The sequence below is a fragment of the Lampris incognitus genome, chromosome 16, assembly GCF_029633865.1.
Source record: "Lampris incognitus isolate fLamInc1 chromosome 16, fLamInc1.hap2, whole genome shotgun sequence".
Lineage (NCBI taxonomy): Eukaryota > Metazoa > Chordata > Actinopteri > Lampriformes > Lampridae > Lampris > Lampris incognitus.
In genome coordinates, this window is record NC_079226.1 from 15,192,840 (window position 1) to 15,218,776 (window position 25,937).

The 25,937-nt window shown below is 44.2% G+C and overlaps 1 protein-coding gene and 22 non-coding genes across 24 annotated transcripts in view; all 23 read left to right on the forward strand.

Moving 5' to 3' along the window:
- The window catches only part of arhgef10 (Rho guanine nucleotide exchange factor (GEF) 10), a 117,745-nt gene that overhangs the window by 6,527 nt on the left and 85,281 nt on the right, over window positions 1–25,937 (forward strand). For both annotated transcript variants that reach the window (XM_056295277.1, XM_056295278.1), the window contains exon 2: window positions 6,871–6,983. In XM_056295277.1, coding sequence (XP_056151252.1) covers window positions 6,947–6,983 — 37 coding nt within the window. In that variant the 5' untranslated portion in view covers window positions 6,871–6,946. The remainder of the gene's footprint in view (window positions 1–6,870; window positions 6,984–25,937) is intronic.
- Window positions 9,588–9,661, forward strand: trnat-agu (transfer RNA threonine (anticodon AGU)). Its single transcript has one exon. It is a non-coding gene; the product is annotated as a tRNA-Thr (tRNA).
- On the forward strand, window positions 10,114–10,187 carry trnai-aau (transfer RNA isoleucine (anticodon AAU)). Its single transcript has one exon. It is a non-coding gene; the product is annotated as a tRNA-Ile (tRNA).
- Window positions 11,649–11,722, forward strand: trnai-aau (transfer RNA isoleucine (anticodon AAU)). Its single transcript has one exon. It is a non-coding gene; the product is annotated as a tRNA-Ile (tRNA).
- Window positions 12,960–13,033, forward strand: trnai-aau (transfer RNA isoleucine (anticodon AAU)). The gene has a single exon. It is a non-coding gene; the product is annotated as a tRNA-Ile (tRNA).
- Window positions 13,489–13,562, forward strand: trnai-aau (transfer RNA isoleucine (anticodon AAU)). Its single transcript has one exon. It is a non-coding gene; the product is annotated as a tRNA-Ile (tRNA).
- Window positions 14,308–14,381, forward strand: trnai-aau (transfer RNA isoleucine (anticodon AAU)). The gene has a single exon. It is a non-coding gene; the product is annotated as a tRNA-Ile (tRNA).
- trnai-aau (transfer RNA isoleucine (anticodon AAU)) lies at window positions 14,837–14,910 on the forward strand. Its single transcript has one exon. It is a non-coding gene; the product is annotated as a tRNA-Ile (tRNA).
- trnai-aau (transfer RNA isoleucine (anticodon AAU)) lies at window positions 15,656–15,729 on the forward strand. The gene has a single exon. It is a non-coding gene; the product is annotated as a tRNA-Ile (tRNA).
- On the forward strand, window positions 16,185–16,258 carry trnai-aau (transfer RNA isoleucine (anticodon AAU)). Its single transcript has one exon. It is a non-coding gene; the product is annotated as a tRNA-Ile (tRNA).
- Window positions 16,994–17,067, forward strand: trnai-aau (transfer RNA isoleucine (anticodon AAU)). Its single transcript has one exon. It is a non-coding gene; the product is annotated as a tRNA-Ile (tRNA).
- On the forward strand, window positions 17,523–17,596 carry trnai-aau (transfer RNA isoleucine (anticodon AAU)). Its single transcript has one exon. It is a non-coding gene; the product is annotated as a tRNA-Ile (tRNA).
- On the forward strand, window positions 18,342–18,415 carry trnai-aau (transfer RNA isoleucine (anticodon AAU)). The gene has a single exon. It is a non-coding gene; the product is annotated as a tRNA-Ile (tRNA).
- Window positions 18,871–18,944, forward strand: trnai-aau (transfer RNA isoleucine (anticodon AAU)). The gene has a single exon. It is a non-coding gene; the product is annotated as a tRNA-Ile (tRNA).
- On the forward strand, window positions 19,680–19,753 carry trnai-aau (transfer RNA isoleucine (anticodon AAU)). The gene has a single exon. It is a non-coding gene; the product is annotated as a tRNA-Ile (tRNA).
- Window positions 20,209–20,282, forward strand: trnai-aau (transfer RNA isoleucine (anticodon AAU)). The gene has a single exon. It is a non-coding gene; the product is annotated as a tRNA-Ile (tRNA).
- On the forward strand, window positions 21,028–21,101 carry trnai-aau (transfer RNA isoleucine (anticodon AAU)). Its single transcript has one exon. It is a non-coding gene; the product is annotated as a tRNA-Ile (tRNA).
- trnai-aau (transfer RNA isoleucine (anticodon AAU)) lies at window positions 21,557–21,630 on the forward strand. The gene has a single exon. It is a non-coding gene; the product is annotated as a tRNA-Ile (tRNA).
- Window positions 22,376–22,449, forward strand: trnai-aau (transfer RNA isoleucine (anticodon AAU)). Its single transcript has one exon. It is a non-coding gene; the product is annotated as a tRNA-Ile (tRNA).
- Window positions 23,307–23,380, forward strand: trnai-aau (transfer RNA isoleucine (anticodon AAU)). Its single transcript has one exon. It is a non-coding gene; the product is annotated as a tRNA-Ile (tRNA).
- trnai-aau (transfer RNA isoleucine (anticodon AAU)) lies at window positions 23,836–23,909 on the forward strand. Its single transcript has one exon. It is a non-coding gene; the product is annotated as a tRNA-Ile (tRNA).
- Window positions 24,642–24,717, forward strand: trnai-aau (transfer RNA isoleucine (anticodon AAU)). Its single transcript has one exon. It is a non-coding gene; the product is annotated as a tRNA-Ile (tRNA).
- trnai-aau (transfer RNA isoleucine (anticodon AAU)) lies at window positions 25,461–25,534 on the forward strand. Its single transcript has one exon. It is a non-coding gene; the product is annotated as a tRNA-Ile (tRNA).

A 25,937-nucleotide genomic window follows, 5' to 3' on the forward strand; every position in this document is an offset into this window, starting at 1 on the left:
CTTCTTCACATTTTGACTCACTGATGGAGATACTTTTTGGACCGGGCAGGACCCCCATGTATTTTCCACTGTAAAATAAGCAATACATTCTCATTACCTGTTGTAGCAAATCTACACCACATAGAGACATGAACACAGACAGTCGGTGAGGGCACAACAGCCCATTTATTAATATCAAGACTTCAAAAACACCAGTGTTAAAGCCATGTTAAAAAACACTAAAAGCAAAATGTCATTAAAAGTCTTTTCAGTGGGGAGACAGCCCTGTGGGTCCCTGACTCTGGTGCTTCTACGTTTGGGTTGTTGAACCAAATCTAAGTTAATTAGCCTAACTCGGGACAGCTGGTCCACACCCCACTCTACCACACCTGTCAAAAGGAGACGTGAATGTGTGCCCCGGTCCCTGCACTAGCGCCTCCTCTGGTCGGTCAGGGCGCCCGTGTAGGGGGGAGGGGGAACTGGGGGGAATAGCGTGGCGAAACTCCTCACTGTCAGGTGAAAAGAAGCGGCTGGCGACTCCACGTGTATTAGAGGAGGCATGTGGTAGTCGTAGGGGTGCAACAATTAATCGACGTAGTCGACAAAAATCGATGACAAAATTAGTTGCTAACGAATTTAATAGTCCACAATTCATCGGTTACGTCATTGCGCATGTATTTCACGCTGTGAAACTGAACTAAACATCGTTTCACCGGAGCTGGTGATGGAAGTAGCTAAGGAGTGAGGCATCTCACTTCCTTCCCGGTCTGAGTTGCACATGCGCAAAAGTGTGCAACTCCAACGCCATCTCATCCTAAAACATCTAAAGTCTGGGAGCAGTTCATCCTCAACTTGGTGAAGAAAAGGATGACCTGCAAGATTTGTAAGGTGGACCTTGCTTACGGGAGCACCTCGGTAATGTACGAACATGTGAAGAGGAGGCATGTTGGACACCTGGACGATGCGGACGCGCCTCGGCAAGATGGCTTGTTAGCTAGCGAGTTGTCTTGGCTTTTAAACATTAACATAAAGCCATACAATTCCGTCTATACCTGTGTGCAGGATTCTAAGAGTTAAAAGGAGTAATGTTACCCTTTTGCCTGTCAAAAGCCTTTTTAATCAAATTTATGCAGTCCGACTCCTAAGAAGAGTAAAGGTACCATGGATGGCTTTCTGCAAAAGAAGCAGACGTGTACACCGCAGCAAGCGACTGCCCTTACCGAGTCAGTACTAAACATGATGGTCAATTGATATGAGCTATTGTTTTGTGTGGTTCATTATCTGACTAGTCGATTAATCGTTTCAATAATCGATGGCTTGTCGACTATCAAAATAGTCGTTAGTTGCAGCACTAGACTCTGCAGCCCTCCCAATATCGGCAGAGGAGGTTCAACAGCGACCGGGATGGCTCGGAAGAGTGGGGTAATTGGCCAAGTACAATTTGGGAGAAAAAGAGACATGAAAATAAAATAAAAAATCCCCTCTATATTGCTTATCGCATTTTTAGTTTTAAATCATATCTTACTAATTAATGATCAATTGAGACATACAAGGTATGTCAAGATTAAACATTGTTTTGATGATGTTTTGGAATACAGTTAAATCATTGCATTGCCCCCCCCCCCCAAATATTTTAGAGGCAATGATTTGCATGCATTTTTTTCCGCCGCCAAACAAACTGGGTTTATGGTGATATCCCACGACCCATCTGGACATATGGTTTGTAAACCATCGCTCTGGAATTCAACTTTCGTCACGTTGGTTCATTTGAAATTTGAATTATTTTACAGAAATTGGGATTTCTCCCCAGTGTATGTAGCTCTAAGAAGAGCATATCTCAGCATTTGGCCTTTATTCTTCTCTCTCCATTAATTCCTTCCTCTGCTGCGGGACTTCCTACAGTTCTAACGGGAGAGATGAGTCACTACCCTTTAAACCTCCTATCCGGGATTGGCTGGCTCTGACTCATGCCCGTTTATTACTGCTCCCTCACATCCAACTTAAACAACAGAAAACACCTCTTTTACACATTAACTTATCTGTGAATGCAGAATACACACCTCAGAGAGAAAGCGATCACATTATCTCATGCTCCCTTTTCTTACCATTGCAGTTTCCATCTCTGTTCCTGTATTCCCTTCCATTGTGCAGAATATTTTTCTACCTGTCTATGTCAGTGCTGGCATTGTCTTGTCAGTCTTACTCTACCCAGCAAACACTGGTCCTGTGTGTTCATATCCTCTGCTCTGGCTGTGTGCCCTGCAAGCAGGGTGGAGGACAAAGAAGCAGAGGATTTCACATTATTTGTAGACAAAACAAGCTTTGAGTCTCGTAAATAGGTTATCTTTTAGTTCTTGTTTGCTGTGCTGCTGTGGTGTGGGCTTGTCTTACTCAGTGGTAGATGGTTAAGAACTTCTGTTGCAGTTTGAATTGAACAGGAGAGCATATTGTTTGAGAAAAATATAGAGCATACAGTACATACTGGCCACAACAAGGCGTGCTTTATACAGCTGTAAAGAATGATGTCATGGCTGTGTCATCCACTCCTGAGACCGGCAAGCTTAGCAATTGTGCTAAATGTATGGCTTGCCCTGCACCCCCACCCACCCCCGAGAGGAACTTTGACAGATACTGTCACCTCCAGATACCACTCATACATCTGCAAGTGTTCAAGTGAAGCCTATGTTAGGAATGCATTGTCTCTCATGCCTGTGCCTGTCTGAAGGTCTTCTCTGCCTTAGCACGCTGGTAACATTTCCCTAAGCTAAAACACGAAATGGCTATTCCACACAAACCCTCACACTGACCTTCTGCTCTATATATCTGTACTTATTGTATATCTAGAATCCGTTGCGCCTCATTTATCTCAGCTGAGAACCCGGGTCTGTGAGAAGATCCTCACTGGGAAAGAGCTGGAGGCAATGATTTGAGAGCTTGGAGTTTCGTTTAGAAATGTCTTAGCCCATGGCATACAAAGATCTTTATTTGATAATCCACAAGTATGAAGATGCATTATTTCTTGGGCATGAATAAGAGTTAATCGGATGCTTTCTTAACTTGTAACAGAATAATTTTACACTTTCCTTTTGGTGTAATTTAGTTCTTTAGTAAGACTACACTGACCTACTCGTGGATGCATTTTAAATCTCATTTGAGAAGAACACCATTTTCCACGTTCATTTAGAAAATGCTGTCAGTGATAAGGTGTGGGAAATAATTTAAGTATTTACAATCATTAGGTTTGTCTTTATCTAAGGTTAGTAATCACCAAAGTTTAGATATACAATGTAAGGGTTTACCTGTAGGCGGCACGGTGGCGCAGTTGCTAGCACAGTCATCTCACAGTAAGAAGGTCCTGGGTTGGAGCCCCGGGGTAGTCCAACCTTGGGGGTTGTCCCGGGTCGTCCTCTGTGTGGAGTTTGCATGGTTTCCCCATGTCTGCGTGGGTTTTCTCTGGGTGCTCCGGTTTCCTCCCACAGTTCAAAGACATGTAGGTCAGGTGAATCAGCCGTACTAAATTGTCCCTAGGTGTGTGTGTGTGGTGTGTGGTGTGGGGGGGGGGGGCGGGGGGGGCGCCCTGTGATGGACTGGCAACCTGTCCAGGGTGTCTCCCCGCCTGCCGCCCAATGACTGCTGGGATAGGCTCCAGCGTCCCTGAGAGCAGGATAAGCGGCTTGGATAATGGATGGATGGATGGATGGGTGGGTTTACCTGTGTAGAATGTATGATTATTACACATCAAATGCAGCTTCTTCTTTTTTTTTTTTAATCTTGGATATGTTGTAAACAGTAATTTTTTTATCCTAGATAATGTTGCAACTGGAAATAATGATATCTCAAGGCAGGGTAAGTGTAGTATAATCTTATGGCACTAAATGGTGACAAAACACTTATGGAAAATAATGTTATCAAGAAGTGCAGTACCATAAAAGAAGTACCAAAGAAGTACATGTTAATAACACTAAAGGGCATAAATGAAAATATAATGGGGTTTAAATTCGGGGTGAATCAATTTATAAGTAAGGTGATAATGGAGTATAAATTTGGGGTGATTTTATTCTCTAAAATCAAAAAGGTGTGGTCAAAGGTTAAGCCCCACAATAGGTGGGGCTAAGTCATGGCATAAAGGTGTGTGCATCAGGAGGTCAGGCAGTTGCTCCATGGACCAGCTCAGTATATTGTTGTACCCACTGAGTGCTACTAAAAATAAACCTATTCACATCAGACTCGTAAGTATTGGACATTGATTGATTGACCTTGAAAAACAGTTTGTCGAGAAGAAAATACTCCCACAAAGGACAAAGGCCTACCTGATGCCCTAAAACACACGTGTACCACCAAACAAGAGCCAACTTGCAATAACACATTTCTGATAAGTTACAGCCAGGTGCCATTTAGAAATTAGTTATTGTGGGGCATCCGGGCAGTGTAGCGGGCTAGTCCATTGTCTACAAAAACGGGGATCGCCAGTTCGAATCCCCATGTTGCCTCCAGCTTGATAGGGCGTCCCTACAGACACAATTGGCCATGTCTGCGGGTGGGAAGCCAGATGTGGGAATGTGTCTTGGTCACTGCACTAGCGCCTCCTCTGATCGGTCGGGGCACATTCGAGGGGAACTGGGAGGGAATAGCATGATCCTCCCACGTGCTACATCCCACTTGCGAAACTCCTCACTGTCAGGTGAAAAGAAATGGCTGGCGACTCCACCTAGTAGTATATCGGAGGAAGCATGTGGTAGTCTGCAGCCGTCCCCGGATCGGCAGAGGGGGTGGAGCAGCGACCGGGACAACTTGGAAGAGTGGGGTAATTGGCCGGGTACAATTGGGGAGGGGGACTAAAGAAATTAGTTATTATTTTAAAGTTCAACTATTTTGGTTGTATGGGTATTTGGTTGTTTTTTGTTTTTGTTTTTGTTTTTTTGCTGTTTTTTGAGTAAAAAATGTTTCTTAATTGCTGTGGTCACCGCCGGAGGCCTACCAGTGACGTTACCTATTGGCATTAACATTCTTCCCACACAGCATACATTACATCAGCAGCTGATACAAACAACATTTAGATAACTGTAAAATGGAGAAGTAAACTCGCTTTGGGGACACTACTTTTACTTGAAAAACTAAATGACCTGGCAGTTTATCGCCCGCATTTAGTCAATTGCTTTTATTTAGTTTCGAATCTTTCCCAAGGGAAGAAACCAGTGGGAAGAATATGATCTCAATTTGTAGAGAGAGCTGCAGAGGAATGTACCAAGTAGAGGGGACTGGGGGGGCTGGGGGATTGGTCAGGGGAACTACAGTACCATGTTTAAAAGAACTTAGACAGGAAGACGTGCCAAAATAATTATGATCTGTAAATGCAATGATTGTTTTAATTGTGGTTTTTAATGTAATGTGGTATTGTGAACCTACTGGCCTTCTTGCCAACTAGTTGATTAAGTAATGATTAACTGTGGTTTATGTCTGTATGAGGGGCTTAGAGTATATGGACCAGCAACCCAGAGTCTGGGCTGGTTTGTGAATGCACTCGTGCCAAGTACGGGGACCGGGATAGCTGGCCGAGCATTATGGGCTTATCCTTCATTTGTTAATTTGGACATCCCCTTGTAACACTTTTGGGGAATTATACATCTTTGATTCTTTTTTATCTTTTTTATTTATTTTTTTCTCCTCCTTTTTTCCTTCCAATAACCTATTTTCTTGTAAATGTTCCTGGATGTCTCACAGGTAAATCGCCCACCAGGTGAGCTTGGACTCCGCCCCCTGACTTGCTCCCCGGCCCCCCTTGCCATTCCAACAGGCTTAATTTGACTTTTTAAACCTGAAAATGTTTAACCTGAACATAAATGTGATAAAAAGCGGTTTAGTGTTCGGCTGCTGAAGAAACACCCTCTGTTTTGCGTGTGGTGATGATTATCTCAAAGAGCAGAGGCTATCCAATGTAAAGGTGGTCAAGTCAATTTTATTGGTATAGCCCAATTTCACAAATTACAAATTTGCCTCAAAGGGCTTTATAGCAGCACAACACCCTGTCCTTAGACCCTCGCATCGGATAAGGATCAACTCCCTAAAAAGAAACAAAAAAACTTGAACAGGGAGAAAAAATAGGAAGACACATCAGAGAGAGCAACAGAGGAGGGATCTCTCTCCCAAGACAGACACCTTGCAATAAATGTTGTGTGTACACAATTTACAGAATAAATGTTGTGTTTACACAACATTTATTTATGGTCCTCTATTTTAACACACTTCTATTGTAACACACACACATCACAATCAGAATCAGAATAGGCTGGTTGCTTGTTGGCACTTATAAAGGGTCATTGTGAACCTTCCTTGAAGCCATATGTAAGAGCTTCTTTTGTGTTCATTTAACTCGTTTTAAATTCCTATTTGTCTGAATTAGCTGTGGTTCAGATGCCTGGCGTCGACCTCAGACCAATACAGAGCCACACTCCCCCGCTGGCGGAGCACCACAGTTGTCCTAGACTAATAGGTGTTTGGTTGCCAAGCAAATCAATCTATTGATAACATTTTTAAAGTCTTTCTGATGTGCCTTGCTTTTCTGGGTTGTCAGTTGGCTGAAAATCTGATTCAGATGTGTTAAATTTAACTCGGTTGGACTGGTCAGTGCAAAAGCATATATGTTAAGTAAGCGTCTAACCAGGATATGCTAATATGTCACGTTAGCTACTCGGTTGAAAATGTGCAGTCAGTAAGACAACTTCTTCAGATTACAAACTTGAGACAATGATCCCGTATCTTTCTGTTCACAACAAAGTCACGCAACAGCTGTGCTACGACAGTGTGCATCCTTGTTTTTCTGTGTGTGTATGTGACAACCACCCATTCTGCCATTCTTTTAACCCCCCCCCCCCCCCCGGTCGTTTCCTGCAGGGCTGCGTGTCTGCATAGTGGATCTCCACCAGGCAGCTGAGTGAAGAGCGTGTTCAGGAGAGGAAGATCACCCAGCATGGACGTGGAAGAGTTCCCTCCTCCTCCGCCTGAAAGTAATGTCATTTCTCAGCTCCTTTCTCTGATTTCGCACTTTACATCACAATCATAATATGTCTCTTTCACAACGAGTTAATGATCCAGGAAATATGCAGTTTAACTGTCCGCAAGAAAGCGTCTGTACACAATCCCCAAAACAACCCTGGTGAAGATTAAGATAGACATAGGGCAGCACAGTGGCCCAGTATTTAGGACTGTTTCCTCACAGCAAAAAGGTCCTGAGTTCGAACCCCGGGCCATCCTAGGTCCTTTCTGTGTGGAGTTTGCATGTTCGCCCCGTGTCTGCGTGGGTTTCATCCAGGTACTCCGGTTTCCTCCCACCATCAAAAAGACATGCATGTTAATGTTAATACTCCTGTCTGTGCCCCTGACCAAGGCAATGGAAAGAGGAACTGGAGTTGGTCCCCGGGCACTGCATCTCTACCCACTGCTCCTATAAAATAGGAAGGGTTAAATGCAGAAGACAAATTCATTGTAAGAATATGATTCATTTTAACAATACAAGGACAAAATAAAGTGTCTTTACTTTTTACATTGGCTTATAGGACTGGTATGAAATCCCTCCGATGTGAGAATGGGCCTTGGAACAGCATACCAGTTTGGTCATGTGTAAAAAGGATGTTTTTAAGGGAACTGGGAAATGAATGGTCTTTGAGGCAATGCTCATATTGGCAAATCACAGGAGCTCTATGCGTTTCCTGTGGCTGTGGTATCAGGAAGCTGAGATGCAAGGGTGGAAGGACCTCCCACCCTTGCATCTCAGCGCCTGGTAGCTCAGTTGGTTAGAGTGTGGCGCTATTAACGCCAAGGTCGCAGGTTTGGTCCTCATATTGGCGACAGTACTTCTGTGATATTTAAGAAAACCTGGAAATTGGTAGACTAGCATTCAAGATAGAAAACAATACATTTCCCACAGTTTCTTAGCTAGTTTTTGACATGGAAACTGCGATTCCCTTTTGTTTTGGAACGAGCTTTGTCTGCTTGGCGTTTCACCTTGCTATATTTGTGTCTCTTCGGTGCTGTGTTCGCCATTTTCATAGCGTCCTCTTGGATGCGTGCTTATGATCTTGATCTGGCATCTGGTCGCTACGTTTTTGTAGTCCTTCTGCCCAAAGGTTAACGCCCAAAAACGTCCCATACACAGAGGTCAGGGTCTCTGCAGATACAGACACCGCCACACGCGTCTAGTGGATCATAAGTGATGATTGAGAGGGATAATTTTTGTATGTGTCTATGCATTGATTTTTAGGAAAATCCTACTCCCTCTACATCCGGGTAGCACAAGGTTCGATTCCGTTGCCTACCAACACGGTGCTCGCTGGATCGAATCCCTGTGTTACCTCCAGCTTGGTTGGGCATCCCTAGAGACACAATTGGCCGTGTCTGCGGGTGGGAAACCGGATGTGGGTATGCATCCTGGTCGCTGCACTAGCGCCTCCTGTGGTCGGTCAGGGCGCCTGTTCAGGGGGAGGGGAGACTGGGGGGAAAAGCGTGATCTTCCACGCGCTACGTCCCCCTGATGAAACTCCTCACTGTCAGGTTAAAAGAAGCAGCTGGCAACTCCACATGTACTGGAGGAAGCAGGTGATAGTCTGCAGCCCTCCCTGACTTGGCAGAGGGGATGGAGCAGTGACCAGGATGGCTCGAAAGAGTGGGGTAATTGGCCGGATACAATTGGGGAGAAAAGGGGGGGAAAATCCAAAAAAAAAAAAAAATGTGACCGGGTAAATTTAGAGACAGTCCAGGCCTCCAGTTATAGTTAATGCTGAATAATGTCACCATCTATGAGCAATGATTGTTATCTACCGCCGGGGCTGGTTAGCTCAGTTTGTTAGAGCGTGGTGCTAATAACGCCAAGGTTGCGCGTTGGATCCCCGAACTGGCCACAGTATTTCTGTCATGATCTTTGATGACATGGCTCCCATATGTTCTGTGCACCCTCAAACTTTATAGACTAGCTTTCACCCTAGAAAATGATACACAACCATATACACAACATTCGAAGTTGGCCCTGCCTCAATGAAACCAGAACCGCACACCCCCTGCCGTACTTGCCAGAACATATCCCAGTGGACAGGCCAACGCCGCATCGTAGTTCGTTCACATCCTCTCCTTCAGTGCTGGTGAAAGCCAACCTCAGATTCGCTCATTTTGGAACAAGCTTCGTCTGCTTGGCGTTTCGCCTCACTATATTTGCATCTATTCGGTGCTGTGTCCGCCAGTTTCATGCTTACGATCTCGATCTAGCATCTGGTCGCTACCTTTTTATAGTCCTGCTGCCCGAAGATAAATACCCAGAAACATCCAGTACACATCAAAATAAGAAAAATAAGAAAGTACAGGCAGAGATCAGGGTCTCTGCAAATACAGAGACCGCCATACACATCTAGTGGGGCATAAGTGATGATTGAGAGGGATAATTTTTGTATGTTTATGCGCTGATTTTTTTGGAAAATCCTACTCCCTCTACCTTAAGAGATCAGACATGAATGGTCTTAGAGGCAAAGCTCCTAGTGGTAAATCACAGGAGCGCTAACTGTTCCACATGGCTGTGCTATCGGCAAGCTGAGTTGGAAGGATGGGAGGGGCTTCCCTGAGGGGGCTGGTTAGCTCAGTTGGTTAGAGCGTGGTGCTAGTAATGCCAAGGTCACGCGTTCGATCCCCGTACTAGCCACAGTATCTCTGTGAAGACCGTTCCTGATAGGGCTCAGGAAACCTATAGCAAACCTTTCAACCTATGAAATGATGCATGTCCATAGTTTTAAACTAGTTTTCCACCTGGAAAATGGAAAAACTTGATCAAATATCCCAGAAATTTTATTGAGTTCATTGAAGTTTGTAAAGTTAGGTTATGAAATTGTGCTTTTACCTGCAAAGATAACATACTTTTAGCATTTTTGTGTGTGTGTGTGTGTGTGTGTGTGTGTGTGTGTGTGTGTGTGTGTGTGTGTGTGTGTGTGTGTGTGTGTGTGTGTGCTAATACTGCATACTTTGAGCCGGATTTTTAGCTGCTTCGATTTCACGTTAAAAGTGATGTGGTATATTTAGAGACAGTCCAGGCCTCCAGTTATAGGTAATGCTGAATAATGTCACCATCTATGAGCAGTGATTGTCAAGTGTTTCAGGGGCCGGTTAGCTCAGTTGGTTAGAGCGTGGTGCTAATAACGCCAAGGTCGTGGGTTCAATCCCCATACTAGCCACAGTATTTCTGTCATGATCTTTGATGACAGGGCTCCCATATGTTCTGGAAGACTTCAAACTTTATAGACTAGTTTTCACACAACCTTATACACAATATTCAAAGTTGGCCCTACCTCAACGACACCAGAAGCGCATGCCCCCTGACTGTACTTGCCAGAACACATCCCAGTGTACAGGATAACTCCGCATCGTCGTTCATTCCCATCCTCTCCTTCAGCACTCACCAGCGGGTGAAAGCCAACCCCAGATTCTCTCATTTTGGAACGAGCTTTGCCTTCTTTGCATTTCGCTTCGTTAATTTTTATTATTTATTTATTTATTTTATTTTATTTTTTCCATTTTTCTCCCCAACTGTACTCGGCGCTAGTGCAGCAACCAGGACAAACACCCATATCCAGCTTCCCATCCACAGACACAGTCAGTTATGTCTGTTGGGACGCCTGACCAAGCCAGCGGTAACACAGGGATTCGAAGTGGCGATCCCCGTGTTGGTAGGCAACGGAATGGAACCATATGCTACCCGGTCGCCCTCACCTCGCTATATTTACGTATCCTTGGTGCTGTGTCTGCCATTTTCATAGGATCCTCATGGATGCATGCTTACGAACAATCTCAATCTGGCATCTGGTTGCTACGTTTTTATAGTCCTGCTGCCCAAAGGTAAACACCCAGTAACGTCCAGTACACAGCAAAATAAGAAACATGAGAAATTACAGGCAGAGGTCAGGGTCTCTGCAGATACAGACACCGCCACACAGGTCTAGTAAGTCATAAGTGATGATTGAGAGGAATAATTTCTGTATGTGTCCATGCATTGATTTTTAGGAAAATCCTACTCCCTCTACCTTTAAGAGATCAGAAATTAACGGTCTTGGAGGTAAAGCTCCTATCGGTAAATCACAGGAGCACTAGCTGTTCCACATGGCCGTGCTATCGGCAAGCTGAGTTGGAAGGATGGGAGGGTTTTCTCTGACGGGGCCGGTTAGGTCAGAGCGTGGTGCTAATAATGGTAAGGTCGCGGGTTAGATCCCCATACTGGCCACAGTATTTCTGTGATAAACCTTTCATGATAGGGCTCAGGGATGTTCTGGACAGCCTGGAAATCTTTTGAAAACCTTTCAACTTAGAAAATGATGCATATCCATAGTTTTAAATTAGTTTTCCACCTGGAAAATGAAAGACTTGATCAAATATCCTGGAAATATTATTGAGTTCATTGAAGTTTGTAAATTTAGGTTATGAAATTGTATTTTTACCTGTTGAGATTGTATATTTTTAGCATTTTTTTTTTTTTTTTTTTTTTTTGCGTGCTAATATTGCATACGTCGAGTCAGATTTTTAACTGCTTTGATTCCACGTTAAAAGTGACGTGGTATATTTAGAGACAGTCCAGCCTTCCAGTTATAGTTAATGCTAAATAATTTCACCATCTATAAGCAATGATTGTCATGTTTGTCAGGGGCCGGTTAGCTCAGCTGGTTAGAGCGTGATGCTAATAACGCCAAGGTCGCGGGTTAGATCCCCGTACTGGCCACAGTATTTCTGTCATGATCTTTGATGACAGGGCTCCCATATGTTCTGGAAAACTTCAAAATTTATAGACTAGCTTTCACCCTAGAAAATGGTACGCAACCTCATAGACAACATTCAAAGTTGGCCCCACCTCAACTACACCAGAAGCACACCCCCCTGACCATACTTTCCAGAACACATCCCAGTGTAACGGCCAACTCCGCATTGTACTTCCTTCCCATCCTCTCCTTCAGCACTCACCAGCGAGTGAAAGCCAACCTCGTATTTGCTCATTTTGGAACAAGCTTTGCCTGCTTGGCGTTTCGCCCTGCTATTTTTTTTTTTGGGGAGAGGGGAGATGTCTTTGCTTTTCTCCCCAACTGTACTCGAGGCGCTAGTGCAGCGACCAGGACAAATAGGACCAGGACCAAGCAGGAGGTAACACGGGGATTCAAACCTGCGATCCCCCTGTTGGTAGGTAACAGAAATGAACATGATGCTACCCGCATGCCATCCCCTCACTATGATTGTGTATCTTCGATGCTGTGTCCGCCATTTTTATAGCGTCCTCTTGGATGCATGCTCATGATCTCCATCTGGCGTCTGGTCACAAGGTTTTTATAATCCTGCTGCTCAAAAGTGAACACCAAGTAACATCCAGTACACAGCAAAATAAGAAAATACAGGCAGAGGTCAGGGTCTCTGGAGATACTCCGCATCATGCTTCTTTCCCATCCTCTCCTTCAGTGCTCGCCAGCGGGTGAAAGCCAACCACAGATTCGCTCGTTTTGGAACGAGCTTTGTCTGCATGGTGTTTTGCCTTGCTATATTTGTGTCTCTTCAGTGCCGTGTCCATCAAATTCATGGCATCCTCTTGGATGCATGCTTACAACCTCAATCTGGCATCTGGTCACTACGTTTTTATAGGCAAGCTGCTCAAAGGTAAATGCCCACAAACGTCAAGTACACATCAAAATAAGTAAAATAAGAAAGTACAGGCAGAGGTCAGGGTCTCTGCAGATACAGACACCGCCACACATGTCTAGTACGTCATAAGTGATGATTGAGAGGGATAATTTTTGTCTGTGTCTACGCCTTAATTTTTAGGAAAATCCTACTGCTTCTACCTTTAAGAGATCACAAATGAACGGTCTTTGAGGCAAAGCTCCTATTGGTAAGTCACAGGAGCTTTTAACTTTTCCATACGGCCGTGCTATCGATAAAGTGAGTTGGAAGGATGGGAGGGGGCTTTTCTTAGGGGCCGGTTAGCTCAGTTGGTTAGAGCGTGGTGCTAATAACGCCAAGGTCGCGGGTTCGATCCCCGTACTGGCCACAGCACTTCCTTCATGATAGGGCACAGGCATGTTTTGTACAACCTGGAATTTATAGAAAATCTTTCAACCGAGAAAATGTTGCATTTCCATAGTTTTAGTTTTCCACCTAGAAAATGAAAGACTTGATCAAATATCCTGGAAATATTATTGAGTTCATTGAAGTTTGTAAAGTTAAGTCAGGAAATTATATTTTCAACTGCTGAGGTGGCACATTTTTAGCATTTTTTCCATGTGCTAATATTGGAGACTTTGAGTTGGATTTTAAGCTGCTTAGATTTTGCGTTAAACGTGACCTGGTATATTTAGAGACAGTCCACACTTCCAGTTATAGACCATCTATGAGCTATGATTGTCATGTGTCTCAGGGGCTGGTTAGAGACAGTCCAGGCATCCAGTTATAGTTAATGCTGTATAATGTACCCATCTATGAGCAATGATCGTCATCTATTTCAGGGGCTGGTTAGCTCAGTTGGTTAGAGCGTGGTGCTAATAACGCCAAGGTCGCGGGTTCGATCCCCGTACTGGCCACAGCATTTCTGTCATGATCTTTGATGAAAGTGCTCTCATATGTTCTGGACAACCTCAAACTTTATAGACTAGCTTTCAACCTTGAAAATTACACACAACCATATACACAACCTTGAACGTTGACCCCATCTCAATGATGCCAGAAGTGCACGACCCCTGCCAGTACCTGCCAGAACACATCCCGGTGTACAGGCCAACTCCGCATCATGCTTCTTTCCCATCCTCTCCTTCAGTGCTCGCCAGCGGGTGAAAGCCAACCACAGATTCGCTCGTTTTGGAACGAGCTTTGTCTGCATGGTGTTTTGCCTTGCTATATTTGTGTCTCTTCAGTGCCGTGTCCATCAAATTCACGGCATCCTCTTGGATGCATGCTTACAACCTCAATCTGGCATCTGGTCACTATGTTTTTATAGGCAAGCTGCTCAAAGGTAAACGCCCACAAACGTCCAGTACACATCAAAATAAGTAGAATAAGAAAGTACAGGCAGAGGTAAGGGTCTCTGCAGATACAGACACCGCCACACATGTCTAGTACGTCATAAGTGATGATTGAGAGGGATAATTTTTGTCTGTGTCTACGCCTTAATTTTTAGGAAAATCCTACTGCTTCTACCTTTAAGAGGTCACAAATTAACGGTCTTTGAGGCAAAGCTCCTATTGGTAAGTCACAGGAGCTTTTAACTTTTCCACGTGGCCGTGCTATCGATAAAGTGAGTTGGAAGGATGGGAGGGGCCTTCTCTTAGGGGCCGGTTAGCTCAGTTGGTTAGAGCGTGGTGCTAATAACGCCAAGGTCGCGGGTTCGATCCCCGTACTGGCCACAGTACCTCCTTCATGATAGGGCATAGGTATGTTTTGTACAACCTGGAATTTATAGAAAATCTTTCAACCGAGAAAATGGTGCATTTCCATAGTTTTAGTTTTCCACCTAGAAAATGAAAGACTTGATCAAATATCCTGGAAATATTATTGAGTTCATTGAAGTTTGTAAAGTTAAGTCAGGAAATTATATTTTCAACCGCTGAGGTGGCACATTTTTAGCATTTTTTCCATGTGCTAATACTGGAGACTTTGAGTCGGATTTTAAGCTGCTTAGATTTTGCGTTAAACGTGACCTGGTATATTTAGAGACAGTCCACACTTCCAGTTATAGACCATCTATGAGCTATGATTGTCATGTGTCTCAGAGGCCGGTTAGAGACAGTCCAGGCATCCAGTTATAGTTAATGCTGTATAATGTCACCATCTATGAGCAATGATCGTCATCTATTTCAGGGGCTGGTTAGCTCAGTTGGTTAGAGCGTGGTGCTAATAACGCCAAGGTCGCGGGTTCGATCCCCGTACTGGCCACAGCATTTCTGTCATGATCTTTGATGAAAGTGCTCTCATATGTTCTGGACAACCTCAAACTTTATAGACTAGCTTTCAACCTTGAAAATTACACACAACCATATACACAACCTTGAACGTTGACCCCATCTCAATGATGCCAGAAGTGCACGACCCCTGCCAGTACCTGCCAGAACACATCCCGGTGTACAGGCCAACTCCGCATCATGCTTCTTTCCCATCCTCTCCTTCAGTGCTCGCCAGCGGGTGAAAGCCAACCACAGATTCGCTCGTTTTGGAACGAGCTTTGTCTGCATGGTGTTTTGCCTTGCTATATTTGTGTCTCTTCAGTGCCGTGTCCATCAAATTCACGGCATCCTCTTGGATGCATGCTTACAACCTCAATCTGGCATCTGGTCACTATGTTTTTATAGGCAAGCTGCTCAAAGGTAAACGCCCACAAACGTCCAGTACACATCAAAATAAGTAGAATAAGAAAGTACAGGCAGAGGTAAGGGTCTCTGCAGATACAGACACCGCCACACATGTCTAGTACGTCATAAGTGATGATTGAGAGGGATAATTTTTGTCTGTGTCTACGCCTTAATTTTTAGGAAAATCCTACTGCTTCTACCTTTAAGAGGTCACAAATTAACGGTCTTTGAGGCAAAGCTCCTATTGGTAAGTCACAGGAGCTTTTAACTTTTCCACGTGGCCGTGCTATCGATAAAGTGAGTTGGAAGGATGGGAGGGGCCTTCTCTTAGGGGCCGGTTAGCTCAGTTGGTTAGAGCGTGGTGCTAATAACGCCAAGGTCGCGGGTTCGATCCCCGTACTGGCCACAGTACCTCCTTCATGATAGGGCATAGGTATGTTTTGTACAACCTGGAATTTATAGAAAATCTTTCAACCGAGAAAATGGTGCATTTCCATAGTTTTAGTTTTCCACCTAGAAAATGAAAGACTTGATCAAATATCCTGGAAATATTATTGAGTTCATTGAAGTTTGTAAAGTTAAGTCAGGAAATTATATTTTCAACCGCTGAGGTGGCACATTTTTAGCATTTTTTCCATGTGCTAATACTGGAGACTTTGAGTCGGATTTTAAGCTGCTTAGATTTTGCGTTAAACGTGACCTGGTATATTTAGAGACAGTCCACACTTCCAGTTATAGACCATCTATGAGCTATGATTGTCATGTGTCTCAGAGGCCGGTTAGAGACAGTCCAGGCATCCAGTTATAGTTAATGCTGTATAATGTCACCATCTATGAGCAATGATCGTCATCTCTTTCAGGGGCCGGTTAGCTCAGTTGGTTAGAGCGTGGTGCTAATAACGCCAAGGTCGCGGGCTCGATCCCCGTACTGGCCACAGTATTTCTGTCATGATCTTTGATGAAAGTGCTCTCATATGTTCTGGACAATCTCAAACTTTATAGACTAGCTTTCAACCTTGAAAATTACACACAACCATATACACAACCTTGAACGTTGACCCCGTCTCAATGATGCCAGAAGTGCACGACCCCTGCCAGTACTTGCCAGAACACATCCCGGTGTACAGGCCAACTCCGCATCATGCTTCTTTCCCATCCTCTCCTTCAGTGCTCGCCAGCGGGTGAAAGCCAACCACAGATTCGCTCGTTTTGGAACGAGCTTTGTCTGCATGGTGTTTTGCCTTGCTATATTTGTGTCTCTTCGGTGCTGTGTCCATCAAATTCACGGCATCCTCTTGGATGCATGCTTACAACCTCAATCTGGCATCTGGTCACTATGCTTTTATAGGCAAGCTGCTCAAAGGTAAACGCCCACAAACGTCCAGTACACATCAAAATAAGTAGAATAAGAAAGTACAGGCAGAGGTCAGGGTCTCTGCAGATACAGACACCGCCACACATGTCTAGTACGTCATAAGTGATGATTGAGAGGGATAATTTTTGACTGTGTCTACGCCTTGATCTTTAGGAAAATCCTACTCCTTCTACCTTTAAGAGATCACAAATTAACGGTCTTTGAGGCAAAGCTCAATCGCAGGAGCTCTAACTGTTCCACGTGGCTGTGCCATCGGTAAAGTGAGTTGGAAGGATGGGAGGGGGCTTCTCTTAGGGGCCGGTTAGCTCAGTTGGTAAGCGCGTGGTGCTAATAACGCCAAGGTCGCGGGTAAGATCCCCGTACTGGCCACAGTACCTCCTTCATGATAGGGCACAGGTATGTTTTGTACAACCTGGAATTTATAGAAAATCTTTCAACCGAGAAAATGGTGCATTTCCATAGTTTTAGTTTTCCACCTAGAAAATGAAAGACTTGATCAAATATCCTGGAAATATTATTGAGTTCATTGAAGTTTGTAAAGTTAAGTCAGGAAATTATATTTTCAACCGCTGAGGTGGCACATTTTTAGCATTTTTTCCATGTGCTAATATTGGAGACTTTGAGTCGGATTTTCAGCTGCTTAGATTTTGCGTTAAACGTGACCTGGTATATTTAGAGACAGTCCACACTTCCAGTTATAGACCATCTATGAGCTATGATTGTCATGTGTCTCAGAGGCCGGTTAGAGACAGTCCAGGCATCCAGTTATAGTTAATGCTGTATAATGTCACCATCTATGAGCAATGATCGTCATCTCTTTCAGGGGCCGGTTAGCTCAGTTGGTTAGAGCGTGGTGCTAATAACGCCAAGGTCGCGGGTTCGATCCCCGTACTGGCCACAGCATTTCTGTCATGATCTTTGATGAAAGTGCTCTCATATGTTCTGGACAACCTCAAACTTTATAGACTAGCTTTCAACCTTGAAAATTACACACAACCATATACACAACCTTGAACGTTGACCCCATCTCAATGATGCCAGAAGTGCACGACCCCTGCCAGTACTTGCCAGAACACATCCCGGTGTACAGGCCAACTCCGCATCATGCTTCTTTCCCATCCTCTCCTTCAGTGCTCGCCAGCGGGTGAAAGCCAACCACAGATTCGCTCGTTTTGGAACGAGCTTTGTCTGCATGGTGTTTTGCCTTGCTATATTTGTGTCTCTTCAGTGCCGTGTCCATCAAATTCACGGCATCCTCTTGGATGCATGCTTACAACCTCAATCTGGCATCTGGTCACTATGTTTTTATAGGCAAGCTGCTCAAAGGTAAACGCCCACAAACGTCCAGTACACATCAAAATAAGTAGAATAAGAAAGTACAGGCAGAGGTAAGGGTCTCTGCAGATACAGACACCGCCACACATGTCTAGTACGTCATAAGTGATGATTGAGAGGGATAATTTTTGTCTGTGTCTACGCCTTAATTTTTAGGAAAATCCTACTGCTTCTACCTTTAAGAGGTCACAAATTAACGGTCTTTGAGGCAAAGCTCCTATTGGTAAGTCACAGGAGCTTTTAACTTTTCCACGTGGCCGTGCTATCGATAAAGTGAGTTGGAAGGATGGGAGGGGCCTTCTCTTAGGGGCCGGTTAGCTCAGTTGGTTAGAGCGTGGTGCTAATAACGCCAAGGTCGCGGGTTCGATCCCCGTACTGGCCACAGTACCTCCTTCATGATAGGGCATAGGTATGTTTTGTACAACCTGGAATTTATAGAAAATCTTTCAACCGAGAAAATGGTGCATTTCCATAGTTTTAGTTTTCCACCTAGAAAATGAAAGACTTGATCAAATATCCTGGAAATATTATTGAGTTCATTGAAGTTTGTAAAGTTAAGTCAGGAAATTATATTTTCAACCGCTGAGGTGGCACATTTTTAGCATTTTTTCCATGTGCTAATACTGGAGACTTTGAGTCGGATTTTAAGCTGCTTAGATTTTGCGTTAAACGTGACCTGGTATATTTAGAGACAGTCCACACTTCCAGTTATAGACCATCTATGAGCTATGATTGTCATGTGTCTCAGAGGCCGGTTAGAGACAGTCCAGGCATCCAGTTATAGTTAATGCTGTATAATGTCACCATCTATGAGCAATGATCGTCATCTCTTTCAGGGGCCGGTTAGCTCAGTTGGTTAGAGCGTGGTGCTAATAACGCCAAGGTCGCGGGTTCGATCCCCGTACTGGCCACAGTATTTCTGTCATGATCTTTGATGAAAGTGCTCTCATATGTTCTGGACAATCTCAAACTTTATAGACTAGCTTTCAACCTTGAAAATTACACACAACCATATACACAACCTTGAACGTTGACCCCGTCTCAATGATGCCAGAAGTGCACGACCCCTGCCAGTACTTGCCAGAACACATCCCGGTGTACAGGCCAACTCCGCATCATGCTTCTTTCCCATCCTCTCCTTCAGTGCTCGCCAGCGGGTGAAAGCCAACCACAGATTCGCTCGTTTTGGAACGAGCTTTGTCTGCATGGTGTTTTGCCTTGCTATATTTGTGTCTCTTCGGTGCTGTGTCCATCAAATTCACGGCATCCTCTTGGATGCATGCTTACAACCTCAATCTGGCATCTGGTCACTATGCTTTTATAGGCAAGCTGCTCAAAGGTAAACGCCCACAAACGTCCAGTACACATCAAAATAAGTAGAATAAGAAAGTACAGGCAGAGGTCAGGGTCTCTGCAGATACAGACACCGCCACACATGTCTAGTACGTCATAAGTGATGATTGAGAGGGATAATTTTTGACTGTGTCTACGCCTTGATCTTTAGGAAAATCCTACTCCTTCTACCTTTAAGAGATCACAAATTAACGGTCTTTGAGGCAAAGCTCAATCGCAGGAGCTCTAACTGTTCCACGTGGCTGTGCCATCGGTAAAGTGAGTTGGAAGGATGGGAGGGGGCTTCTCTTAGGGGCCGGTTAGCTCAGTTGGTAAGCGCGTGGTGCTAATAACGCCAAGGTCGCGGGTAAGATCCCCGTACTGGCCACAGTACCTCCTTCATGATAGGGCACAGGTATGTTTTGTACAACCTGGAATTTATAGAAAATCTTTCAACCGAGAAAATGGTGCATTTCCATAGTTTTAGTTTTCCACCTAGAAAATGAAAGACTTGATCAAATATCCTGGAAATATTATTGAGTTCATTGAAGTTTGTAAAGTTAAGTCAGGAAATTATATTTTCAACCGCTGAGGTGGCACATTTTTAGCATTTTTTCCATGTGCTAATATTGGAGACTTTGAGTCGGATTTTCAGCTGCTTAGATTTTGCGTTAAACGTGACCTGGTATATTTAGAGACAGTCCACACTTCCAGTTATAGACCATCTATGAGCTATGATTGTCATGTGTCTCAGAGGCCGGTTAGAGACAGTCCAGGCATCCAGTTATAGTTAATGCTGTATAATGTCACCATCTATGAGCAATGATCGTCATCTCTTTCAGGGGCCGGTTAGCTCAGTTGGTTAGAGCGTGGTGCTAATAACGCCAAGGTCGCGGGTTCGATCCCCGTACTGGCCACAGTATTTCCGTCATGATCCTTGATGAAAGTGCTCTCATATGTTCTGGACAATCTCAAACTTTATAGACTAGCTTTCAACCTTGAAAATTACACACAACCATATACACAACCTTGAACGTTGACCCCGTCTCAATGATGCCAGAAGTGCACGACCCCTGCCAGTACTTGCCAGAACACATCCCGGTGTACAGGCCAACTCCGCATCATGCTTCTTTCCCATCCTCTCCTTCAGTGCTCGCCAGCGGGTGAAAGCCAACCACAGATTCGCTCGTTTTGGAACGAGCTTTGTCTGCATGGTGTTTTGCCTTGCTATATTTGTGTCTCTTCAGTGCCGTGTCCATCAAATTCATGGCATCCTCTTGGATGCATGCTTACAACCTCAATCTGGCATCTGGTCACTACGTTTTTATAGGCAAGCTGCTCAAAGGTAAACGCCCACAAACGTCCAGTACACATCAAAATAAGTAGAATAAGAAAGTACAGGCAGAGGTAAGGGTCTCTGCAGATACAGACTCCGCCACACATGTCTAGTACGTCATAAGTGATGATTGAGAGGGATAATTTTTGTCTGTGTCTACGCCTTAATTTTTAGGAAAATCCTACTGCTTCTACCTTTAAGAGGTCACAAATTAACGGTCTTTGAGGCAAAGCTCCTCTTGGTAAGTCACAGGAGCTTTTAACTTTTCCACGTGGCCGTGCTATCGATAAAGTGAGTTGGAAGGATGGGAGGGGGCTTCTCTTAGGGGCCGGTTAGCTCAGTTAGTTAGAGCGTGGTGCTAATAACGCCAAGGTCGCGGGTTCGATCCCCGCGCTGGCCACAGCACCTCCCTCATGATAGGGCACAGGCATGTTTCGTACAACTTGGAATTTATAGAAAATCTTTCAACCGAGAAAATGTTGCATTTCCATAGTTTTAGTTTTCCATCTAGAAAATGAAAGACTTGATCAAATATCCTGGAAATATTATTGAGTTCATTGAAGTTTGTAAAGTTAAGTCAGGAAATTATATTTTCAACTGCTGAGGTGGCACATTTTTAGCATTTTTTCCGTGTGCTAATATTGGAGACTTTGAGTCGGATTTTCAGCTGCTTAGATTTTGCGTTAAACATGACCTGGTATATTTAGAGACAGTCCACACTTCCAGTTATAGACCATCTATGAGCTGTGATTGTCATGTGTCTCAGGGGCTGGTTAGAGACAGTCCAGGCATCAAGTTATAGTTAATGCTGTATAATGTCTTCATCTATGAGCAATGATCGTCATCTCTTTCAAGGGCCGGTTAGCTCAGTTGGTTAGAGCGTGGTGCTAATAACGCCAAGGTCGCGGGTTCGATCCCCGTACTGGCCACAGTATTTCTGTCATGATCTTTGATGAAAGTGCTCTCATATGTTCTGGACAATCTCAAACTTTATAGACTAGCTTTCAACCTTGAAAATTACACACAACCATATACACAACCTTGAACGTTGACCCCGTCTCAATGATGCCAGAAGTGCACGACCCCTGCCAGTACTTGCCAGAACACATCCCGGTGTACAGGCCAACTCCGCATCATGCTTCTTTCCCATCCTCTCCTTCAGTGCTCGCCAGCGGGTGAAAGCCAACCACAGATTCGCTCGTTTTGGAACGAGCTTTGTCTGCATGGTGTTTTGCCTTGCTATATTTGTGTCTCTTCAGTGCCGTGTCCATCAAATTCATGGCATCCTCTTGGATGCATGCTTACAACCTCAATCTGGCATCTGGTCACTATGTTTTTATAGGCAAGCTGCTCAAAGGTAAATGCCCACAAACGTCAAGTACACATCAAAATAAGTAAAATAAGAAAGTACAGGCAGAGGTCAGGGTCTCTGCAGATACAGACACCGCCACACATGTCTAGTACGTCATAAGTGATGATTGAGAGGGATAATTTTTGTCTGTGTCTACGCCTTAATTTTTAGGAAAATCCTACTGCTTCTACCTTTAAGAGATCAGAAATGAACCGTCTTTGAGGCAAAGCTCCTATTGGTAAGTCACAGGAGCTTTTAACTTTTCCATATGGCCGTGCTATCGATAAAGTGAGTTGGAAGGATGGGAGGGGGCTTTTCTTAGGGGCCGGTTAGCTCAGTTGGTTAGAGCGTGGTGCTAATAACGCCAAGGTCGCGGGTTCGATCCCCGTACTGGCCACAGTACCTCCTTCATGATAGGGCACAGGCATGTTTTGTACAACCTGGAATTTATAGAAAATCTTTCAACCGAGAAAATGTTGCATTTCCATAGTTTTAGTTTTCCACCTAGAAAATGAAAGACTTGATCAAATATCCTGGAAATATTATTGAGTTCGTTGAAGTTCGTAAAGTTAAGTCAGGAAATTATATTTTCAACTGCTGAGGTGGCACATTTTTAGCATTTTTTTCCGTGTGCTAATACTGGAGACTTTGAGTCGGATTTTCAGCTGCTTAGATTTTGCGTTAAACGTGACCTGGTATCCCGGTGTACAGGCCAACTCCGCATCATGCTTCTTTCCCATCCTCTCCTTCAGTGCTCGCCAGCAGGTGAAAGCCAACCACAGATTCGCTCGTTTTGGAACAAGCTTTGTCTGCATGGTGTTTTGCCTTGCGATATTTGTGTCTCTTCGGTGCTGTGTCCATCAAATTCACGGCATCCTCTTGGATGCATGCTTACAACCTCAATCTGGCATCTGGTCACTATGCTTTTATAGGCAAGCTGCTCAAAGGTAAACGCCCACAAACGTCCAGTACACATCAAAATAAGTAGAATAACAAAGTACAGGCAGAGGTCAGGGTCTCTGCAGATACAGACACCGCCACACATGTCTAGTACATCATAAGTGATGATTGAGAGGGATAATTTTTGACTGTGTCTACGCCTTGATCTTTAGGAAAATCCTACTCCTTCTACCTTTAAGAGATCACAAATTAACGGTCTTTGAGGCAAAGCTCAATCGCAGGAGCTCTAAGTGTTCCACGTGGCTGTGCCATCGGTAAAGTGAGTTGGAAGGATGGGAGGGGGCTTCTCTTAGGGGCCGGTTAGCTCAGTTGGTTAGAGGGTGGTGCTAATAACGCCAAGGTCGCGGGTAAGATCCCCGTACTGGCCACAGTACCTCTTTCATGATAGGGCACAGGTATGTTTTGTACAACTTGGAATTTATAGAAAATCTTTCAACCGAGAAAATGGTGCATTTCCTTAGTTTTAGTTTTCCACCTAGAAAATGAAAGACTTGATCAAATATCCTGGAAATATTATTGAGTTCATTTAAGTTTGTAAAGTTAAGTCAGGAAATTATATTTTCAACTGCTGAGGTGGCACATTTTTAGCATTTTTTCCATGTGCTAATACTGGAGACTTTGAGTCGGATTTTCAGCTGCTTAGATTTTGCGTTAAACGTGACCTGGTATATTTAGAGACAGTCCACACTTCCAGTTATAGACCATCTATGAGCTATGATTGTCATGTGTCTCAGGGGCCGGTTAGAGACAGTCCAGGCATCCAGTTATAGTTAATGCTGTATAATGTCACCATCTATGAGCAATGATCGTCATTTAATTCAGGGGCCGGTTAGCTCAGTTGGTTAGAGCGTGGTGCTAATAACGCCAAGGTCGCGGGTTCGATCCCCGTACTGGCCACAGTACTTCCGTCATGATCTTTGATGAAAGTGCTCTCATATGTTCTGGACAATCTCAAACTTTATAGACTAGCTTTCAACCTTGAAAATTACACACAACCATATACACAACCTTGAATGTTGACCCTGTCTCAATGATGCCAGAAGTGCACGACACCTGCCAGTACTTGCCAGAACACATCCCGGTGTACAGGCCAACTCCGCATCATGCTTCTTTCCCATCCTCTCCTTCAGTGCTCGCCAGCGGGTGAAAGCCAACCACAGATTCGCTCGTTTTGGAACGAGCTTTGTCTGCATGGTGTTTTGCCTTGCTGTATTTGTGTCTCTTCGGTGCTGTGTCCATCAAATTCACGGCATCTTCTTGGATGCATGCTTACAACCTCAATCTGGCATCTGGTCACTATGTTTTTATAGGAAAGCTGCTCAAAGGTAAACGCCCACAAACGTCCAGTACACATCAAAATAAGTAAAATAAAAAAGTACAGGCAGAGGTCAGGGTCTCTGCAGATACAGACACCGCCACACATGTCTAGTACGTCATAAGTGATGATTGAGAGGGATAATTTTCGTCTGTGTCTACGCCTTGATCTTTAGGAAAATCTTACTCCTACCTTTAAGAGATCACAAATTAACAGTCTTTGAGGCAAAGCTCAATCGCAGGAGTTCTAACTGTTCCACGTGGCCGTGCTATCGATAAAGTGAGTTGGAAGGATGGGAGGGGGCTTCTCTTAGGGGCCGGTTAGCTCAGTTGGTTAGAGCATGGTACTAATAACGCCAAGGTCGCGGGTTCGATCCCCGTACTGGCAACAGTACTTCCGTCATGGTCTTTGATGAAAGTGCTTTCATATGTTCTGGACAATCTCAAACTTTATAGACTAGCTTTCAACCTTGAAAATTACACACAACCATATACACAACCTTGAACGTTGACCCGGTCTCAATGATGCCAGAAGTGCACGACCCCTGCCAGTACTTGCCAGAACACATCCCTGTGTACAGGCCAACTCCGCATCATGCTTCTTTCCCATCCTCTCCTTCAGTGCTTGCCAGCGGGTGAAAGCCAACCACAGATTCGCTCGTTTTGGAACGAGCTTTGTCTGCATGGTGTTTTGCCTTGCTATATTTGTGTCTCTTCAGTGCCGTGTCCATCAAATTCATGGCATCCTCTTGGATGCATACTTACAACCTCAATCTGGCATCTGGTCACTATGTTTTTATAGGCAGGCTGCTCAAAGGTAAATGCCCACAAACGTCCAGTACACATCAAAATAAGTAGAATAAGAAAGTACAGGCAGAGGTCAGGGTCTCTGCAGATACAGACACTGCCACACATGTCTAGTACGTCATAAGTGATGATTGAGAGGGATAATTTTCGTCTGTGTCTACGCCTTAATTTTTAGGAAAATCCTACTGCTTCTACCTTTAAGAGATCAGAAATGAACCGTCTTTGAGGCAAAGCTCCTATTGGTAAGTCACAGGAGCTTTTAACTTTTCCACGTGGCCGTGCTATCGATAAAGTGAGTTGGAAGGATGGGAGGGGGCTTTTCTTAGGGGCTGGTTAGCTCAGTTGGTTAGAGCGTGGTGCTAATAACGCCAAGGTCGCGGGTTCGATCCCCGTACTGGCCACAGTACCTCCCTCATGATAGGGCACAGGTATGTTTTGTACAACCTGGAATTTATAGAAAATCTTTCAACTGAGAAAATGTTGCATTTCCATAGTTTTAGTTTTCCACCTAGAAATGAAAGACTTGATCAAATATCCTGGAAATATTATTGAGTTCATTGAAGTTTGTAAAGTTAAGTCAGGAAATTATATTTTCAACTGCTGAGGTAGCACATTTTTAGCATTTTTTCCATGTGCTAATACTGGAGACTTTGAGTCGGATTTTCAGCTGCTTAGATTTTGCGTTAAACGTGACCTGGTATATTTAGAGACAGTCCACACTTCCAGTTATAGACCATCTATGAGCTATGATTGTCATGTGTCTCAGGGGCCGGTTAGAGACAGTCCAGGCATCCAGTTATAGTT